Source organism: Scophthalmus maximus, chromosome 5 (genome assembly GCF_022379125.1).
Source record: "Scophthalmus maximus strain ysfricsl-2021 chromosome 5, ASM2237912v1, whole genome shotgun sequence".
In the NCBI taxonomy this organism is placed as follows: Eukaryota; Metazoa; Chordata; class Actinopteri; order Pleuronectiformes; family Scophthalmidae; genus Scophthalmus; species Scophthalmus maximus.
This window is the reverse complement of record NC_061519.1, coordinates 27,104,841-27,112,500: the sequence shown is the minus strand read 5'-3', so window position 1 is coordinate 27,112,500 and position 7,660 is coordinate 27,104,841. Positions and strand designations below refer to the sequence as shown.

The 7,660-nt window shown below is 42.7% G+C and overlaps 1 protein-coding gene across 1 annotated transcript in view; it reads left to right on the top strand.

The window, feature by feature from the left end:
- Positions 1 to 6,764, top strand: part of LOC118310850 (HERV-H LTR-associating protein 1) — a 15,320-nt gene extending 8,556 nt beyond the window's left edge. Inside the window, exons 11-14 of the mRNA XM_035634171.2 lie at positions 1 to 158; positions 2,479 to 2,632; positions 3,051 to 3,133; positions 6,288 to 6,764. The exon at positions 1 to 158 is cut by the window's left edge and continues 289 nt beyond it. Of these exons, the coding sequence (XP_035490064.2) occupies positions 1 to 158; positions 2,479 to 2,632; positions 3,051 to 3,133; positions 6,288 to 6,331 (439 nt within the window). The 3' untranslated portion in view covers positions 6,332 to 6,764. The remainder of the gene's footprint in view (positions 159 to 2,478; positions 2,633 to 3,050; positions 3,134 to 6,287) is intronic.
- Positions 6,765 to 7,660: the final 896 nt, after the last annotated feature.

Sequence of the window (7,660 nt, the reverse complement as noted above, 5' to 3'; positions counted from 1 at the left end):
GAGGACCACGAGCCAACGCACGACGACCTCTCCGGCTCCTCCCACCACACTGTCCCCCGTCCGCCCGACAGAGCGACTGACGCCGACCGGCGGGACGACAGCGCATCTGAGCGTGAGGACTACAGCTCCCAGCATGCATCTGCAAACAGAGAAACCAGGTAGAGATTCCTCTGATCCGTGTGTTTAATATGATTTTTTTAACCAGAGGTTCTTTAATGCTGGTGAGAAGCAAAGCATGTACTGGAGGGCGTGGATACAGTGTGATTGACAGCTGGTACGGTCCAATAGGTGCAGCCGGGGGCGTGTCCTTTAGCTCTGAGTCAGGCCACACCCCCTGCTCCTCCAAATGTAGTTACTTGTTGTTTCCAAAAAGATCCAAGATGGCGCTGAACAAAATGCCAAACTTGGAGGCTGGAGAGCGCTGAGTGTCGTCGTCAGTGTTGGAAGGAGAGGGAGCGAGACGGTAACCATGGTAACATGGCCAGGCGCCGCCCCTTCACATGTCTTTTTATAGGCTGCAAAGGTTAAAAGCAAATTGAGGCCAAATGTTCGTCGTTTATCCGTCAGCGACGTCGTCGGGAGAGTAGAAAAAAACATGTTTCAAATACATTCAGTCAGAAAAAAATCAGGTTGTTAATGTGTTGCTGGAAGTATCACAAGGTTCTAATGTGGAATAATCACAAGATCAAACATTTGCAGTTGTTGACGTTATTTGCTCATTGTAGGAAAGATATGAGTTATTCACACAATCCTCATAACCGGCAGATGAAGCCGAGTAAATTCACTTCAAAGTAGAAACAAATGCCGACGAGTTGATATTAGAAAATATAAGATTCAAATAAAAAATGAAAAACACGCTGAAGAAGGCAAATCTGTCAACACGTTTTTTTATAATAGTTGATTTTTTTAAATTTTTTTTTCATAAATCTTCCATCCAAAAGCCCCAGTGAGTTTAAAGTTAAAGATGAATTAATTTAAAACACATATGCAAAGCAATTATGATTTCTACCAATTTCTGAACCCAATTGTTTCAATATTTAAATTATAATATGATGTAGAGTAAATCATTTTTTTAAAATAATATCAGGCTGTAATCAACGTCTCCAGATGAAGGATCGTCTGAAACACTTTGGCACTTTATCTGCACGTGGCTGCGTTTCCCAGCAGGACCACCAGGCGGCAGTGACATCACACTGTAGGGGCCCGGGCCGCTCCCCCGCTGAGTTCTGCCTAGCAACAAACAGGAGGGGCTGCCGGCAGCTTCCTGAGCAATTTGTCAGAAGAGTCGTTTGTGTGCAGTGAAGAGCGTCACAGACAGACACACACACACACACACACACGCACACACACACACACACACACACACACACACACACACACACACACGCCTGTGATGGGATGCTGCCTCTGAGTTTTGACTCGGCGACAGCTGCAGATTCTCAAGGTCGTTTGAGATCAGCGACGAAGCTTCGCTTCGAGCAGACGAGCGACAGAACACGTGGATTCTTCTCAGGTGAAAAATCCACCAGAAGTAAAAAAATGTAAAGCCCCCGAGCGGATGAATCTCCGGTCGTCACGAACCTCTCACAGAAACATCAGCATCGTGGTGTGTGTGTGTGTGTGTTGGCGTTTTGATTCCGTCTCATCCCCGTGAATGAGAAGTCAAAGGTCACAAAACATGTTGGTTTTTTTTTTTGCCATTACTCAAGAACTAATTTGCTCACTATGACATAATTGAACACTAACGTCTAATTGGATTTTTTAGAAATTGATGTGATTACAATTTATATCCAAAAGTTTTAAAGGTTAAAATTCACTGTTGAAATATGGCCAGAGAATCATGAGGTGTTGGTGTAAGACGTTAACTCACGAGTCAGACAGTGACCTTCGAACACAAGTGAAGGTCATTCAAGGTCAAACATATTAAACCTGCCCCGAGTTTGGTTTTTCTCTGCTCCTGAACCAAGCAGCACCAAGTTCTCCGCTCTTCGTCAGTATCGGATGCAACCTGGTTTTTAAACCAGATCATCATTGTGATGCGGGCATCAAAAACAATCCTTTGGTTTTGTGAAAAGTTTCCTGCTTCTGGACGTCACCACGACGACGGCCGCAACCTGAGCGAAGAACTGCATAACGTGGAGAAAATCTCATTTTGAAAATGTATCTTCCTGGTGATGAGGAGCCCGTTCACGTGGGAGGCGTCGGCACCAGTGATTCCTGTAATGGGGATTTAAGGACTGCGGCGACGCATTATGCAACATGACCACAACAATGTGAGGAGGATTTACTATAATCAACACTTCCAGGGGTTAATTCGGTCTTTGCTTTATTATTCTAGGTGCCTGTGTGACCCTCTTTAATCTTTGTAATTTACTTTTTTTTCATGACTTTGGTTTTGGTTTGGCAGACGAAAGGAGCAAAGCGGCTCGTGGAACAGAAACAGTTTGTGACTAACGCGACCTCGCCGTCCGTCGACAGGTTGTCCGTGGAGGAGGCCGGAGCCGAGCGGCGAGTGGTCGACGGTGGCGACGACGGTCGGCGCTCACAAGCTGCAGCCCTGCGTCCTGGAGCTCTGCCAGTTCTTCTCGCGGTGTCTCTGCAGAGCCGTCGACCACAGGAAGCGCATGACAAGGTTTTCACACCGCGACTCCCAAATGACAGTTGGTGCCAAATTGGAGGTGGAATTACATGATGTGTTGTAGAGGCAGGGACAGAAACAACGGACAATCTTTCATTGAGGTTTCCGGTTTCACGGTCAAATTCCTGCCGGTTGGTTCTACCACTTCAAATTTGAATTGTCTCTTTTTGAACATTTTCATTATATTATCAATGAAATACCGTGATCATACTGATAGCCGTGATCATTTTGGTCTCTATAACCATGATGCTATTTTTCATACCGCTACATCTCAGATCCGTTGGTTTGTCTCAGGGTCTTTCGGTTCTTTTGTTTTCTGGCTGTCAACTCATTTTCCTGGTGAGAATTAAAACCTACATTTCAAACGTCCTGCTCAGTTGGATGTTCACAGTCGACGTTGTCCCGTTCACAGGTTCTGTGACGACAGCCACGTCTGGTATGAGAAACACACGTCTGAGGTGTGTCGCCGCGTCAGGAGAGTCTCCTTCTCCAGAAGTAAGCGTGGAAAGAGTCCGATTCAATTTATGTCTACAGTTCTGAGTTTGTTAGCAACACCTGTGCTTAGCTCTCAGTTTGTTAGCTACACCTTTGCTTAGCTTTCAGTTTGTTAGCTACACCTGCAATTAGCTCTCAGTTTGTTAGCTACACCTACAGTTAGCTCTGTTGGTTAGCTACACCTACAGTTAGCTCTGATTTTTTTTAGCAACACCTGGGGTTAGCTCTTAGTTTATTTAGCTACACCTGTACTTAGCTCTCAGTTTGTTAGCTACACCTTTGCTAAGCTCTCAGTTTGTTAGCAACACCTGCAGTTAGCTCTCAGTTTGTTAGCTACACCTTTGCTTAGCTTTCAGTTTGTTAGCTACACCTGCAATTAGCTCTCAGTTTGTTAGCTACACCTACAGTTAGCTCTGTTGGTTAGCTACACCTACAGTTAGCTCTTTTTGTTAGCTACACCTACAGTTAGCTGTCAGTTTGTTTGCTCTCAGTTTGTTGACTACACCGACAGTTAGCTCTCAGTTTGTTAGCTACACCCACAGTTAGCTCTCAGTTTGTTAGCTACACCTACAGTTAGCTCTCAGTTTGTTAGCTACACCTTTGCTTAGCTCTCAGTTTGTTAGCTACACCTTTGCTTAGCTCTCAGTTTGTTAGGTACACCTACAGTTAGCTCTCAGTTTGTTAGCTACATCCACAGTTAGCTCTCACTTTGTTAGCTACACCTTTGCTTAGCTCTCAGTTTGTTAGCTACGCCTACAGTTAGCTCTCAGTTTGTTTGCTACAACTGCAATTAGCTCTCAGTTTGTTAGCTACACCTTTGCTTAGCTCTCAGTTTGTTAGCTACACCCACAGTTAGCTCTCAGTTTGTTAGCTACACCCACAGTTAGCTCTCAGTTTGTTAGCTACACCTTTGCTTGGCTCTCAGTTTGTTAGCAACACCTGCAGTTAGCTCTCAGTTTGTTAGCTACACCTTTGCTTAGCTTTCAGTTTGTTAGCTACACCTGCAATTAGCTCTCAGTTTGTTAGCTACACCTACAGTTAGCTCTGTTGGTTAGCTACACCTACAGTTAGCTCTTTTTGTTAGCTACACCTACAGTTAGCTGTCAGTTTGTTAGCTCTCAGTTTGTTGACTACACCGACAGTTAGCTCTCAGTTTGTTAGCTACACCCACAGTTAGCTCTCAGTTTGTTAGCTACACCTACAGTTAGCTCTCAGTTTGTTAGCTACACCTTTGCTTAGCTCTCAGTTTGTTAGCTACACCTACAGTTAGCTCTCAGTTTGTTAGCTACATCCACAGTTAGCTCTCACTTTGTTAGCTACACCTTTGCTTAGCTCTCAGTTTGTTAGCTACGCCTACAGTTAGCTCTCAGTTTGTTAGCTACACCCACAGTTAGCTCTCAGTTTGTTAGCTACACCTTTGCTTAGCTCTCAGTTTGTTAGCTACACCTGCAATTAGCTCTCAGTTTGTTAGCTACACCTGCATGTCTCTAGTTTATTTGTCCTTATTTTAGGGGGAAATGTTTCAGTGCAAAACTTCTGTACAAAAACTCAACATGAAGTGAACACAACTACTTAACTATTATTATAATATAATATACAAATATTAGAACATTCACGTCAAAGGAATAAGTGGTAAGATTATTGAATATATTTCCAAGAGATGACACCACTAATATACGTGAATGTCCAGTAAATATGCGGATACAGAGATTTAGCTGAGTTTAGAATAAAGAGCAGAAACAAAGGGAAAAGGCAACAAAGTCTACTTCCTAAACTATCGGGCTGCCCGTTCCAGTTTATCAACCTCATGGAGCTTTTAGCAAACTGATAGACTAATGGAGAAGTAACTGGGACAGAAAACATAATTTCTGCAGGTGAAGAAGTGAAGTGAACCGTGTTTAAACACAAGTCTTTTTCTTTCTTTTCTTCAATCCAATATGACGATGTTTGCTTTTCAATGAAACTCATGTTGGAGCTTTAAAAAAAGAAAAGGCAACTGCCAACAGAGTTGTGAGTGTGAGTCAGAAATAATTGGGGCGCACACTTCATCCTTCACCTGTACTGATGGGGACGTGTCGGCCATGTTGCTGGGAGTCGGTATCGGGGCTCATTACCGAGCCCGCGAGCCGCCACCGCCGATCCTCTGAGCTAATGGGTTCAAGAGGTCGCGGAGAGAGCTCCTGACACGCCACCCATCCCCCCGCCCTCCGCCTCCAATTAGACCTCAGTGTGTATTTTAGACTCTGGGGGTTTTAGTGGGGTTTGATTTGAAATGGACACGAAGGCCAGACGAGGCTGAGCCAGTTCATTCATATAACACAGAATTTAAAAAAAAATCAATGATATATTTTTCTATTGTAAAGACAATGAAGAGGCAAATGCAAAGTCAGACATTTAAAAGGCAATAACACAAAAAACAACAAAACAACAAAGCAACATTAAAAAGTAGGTGCAGATTTCATTCATCAAGTCGGAGCAAAGAAAAATGTCTGAAGCTCTGATTTAAATGAGTCGACAGTTTCATCAGAGTAAACCTGCCGTGCATCATCTGACATGAAATATAAAAGTGAAGGATTAAGAAAGAAAGAAAAAAACATTCCAGCTGGAATCAGGAATTACATTTTTCATTTATTCAATTTGAGTCCAGTTTTACGGAGTAAAAATAAAAACTGAAACTGTGAATTGTAGCTGAACTTGTTTGATATTTTAAAATCTTAATTTCTTATTTGTAGAACAGTTATTTTCAATTTTAATGATTTCCTATATCAAAAGATGACCACAAACAGCTATAACAGACACAAGAATTCTTCTCCAGTGTCAGTTACCTGGTTTCCTCTTCCTCCTCCTCCTCCTCTTCCTCCTCCTCCCATCCTCCTCCTCCTCCTCCTCCTCTTCCTCCTCCTCCTCCTCTTCCTCCTCCTCCTCCTCCTCTTCCTCCTCCTCCTCCTCCTCTTCATCCTCCTCCCCCTCCCCCTCCCCCTCCTCCTCCTCCTCCTCCTCTTCCTCCTCCTCCCATCCTCCTCCTCCTCCTCCTCTTCCTCCTCCTCCTCCTCCTCCTCCTCCTCTTCATCCTCCTCCCCCTCCCCCTCCTCCTCCTCCTCCTCCTCTTCCTCCTCCTCCTCCTCCTCCTCCTCCTCCTCGTTCCCTCCCACAGATCTGAAACAGAGATGCCTGACAAAGATGTGCAATAAACTGTGACCAGAGTGGAAGCGGAGACACAAAGAGCCGTTCATCATCGCAGGAAGTGACTGAACCTGCCGGCGCATAGCCGAGCTCACGACTGGAACATCTGGCAAAGCTATGGACTCGGACTCTGGAGATTATTCTCCAAAACCTTGGATGGCTGGATGGTTTTGGAGAATTCTGACAGAAGCACGACTGGTTCACATCTGTCACATGATGTCATCACGTTCCTACGACCGTCGTTTGATTTAGTTTCAACACTTAACGACTGAACTGTCGGAAAAAAATTCTTCCTGGACTATTTATGACAAATTGAATCTAAAACCAAGCTCCTCAGATCAACTGTGACTCTAAGTCATATAAATACAAGTTCTTCTAAAGAAGCGGCTTTAGATTTTTTCTTGTGTCAGTTAAATAAAAATGTGGGTAATTTACCCAGCAGCCCCTGCTCCGTCTGTCTGATGCTCCCTGTCAAAATTTGTATTCTTTTTTTACAACTCAGATTCATCTGGTTGAAAGGACATTTTATTTTATTTTAATAAAAACTCTGTTGTTTTTGTTTTTCCTACCAGAAGCATCTTGATCTCAGTTCAAGAGCTCGACAGATTCATCGATTGGCAGATAAATATCAGCCAATATGAACCTTTTGCAGAAACATCAGTATCGCCGTTTATTTGGCAATATATGCCTGATATTTTATTTTACAGATTAAACAATGCGTTGTGCATTTTTTATGTTTACAATTCACCTAAAAAACTAAATTATTTTCTTAATTAAAGTTCTATATATTTGTTTTCTTTTTATTTATAGTTATTTATAATAATGTTTATGGGTAAACTGTAAAATATCAAACGCTGAGCCTACATTAAGCATTTTCCCAGTAGAAGTCCGTTATAAGGAAAAGGCTTCACGTGACTTAATGTGCCGAATGTAAGATAACGTCCATAATTATGGATTTCGGGTTTGATTTTTTGGAACAGGTGTAAGTGTTTATGACGAAGCTACGGCTGCAACTAGATTATTTTCATTATAAATTAATCTGTTGATTATATTCTCGATAAAAAGGTGAAAAATGTCGATTGTTTTTCCCCAAACCCAGAGATGATGTTTTGTTTTGTCCACAGATCTTCAGTTCACTGTCACAGAGGAGCAACGAAACATATTCATATTTAAGAAGCTGCAATCAGAGAAGTTTGCCTTTATTTTATCATAAAACTACTTGATCAGATTAATCGATTATCAAAATAGTTGGCGATTCATTTAGTAGTCGATTACTAATCGAATAACTGTTGCAGCATACCTGAGTGATTATTGATCTCTGCTGTGGCTCATTGAGTCACATAG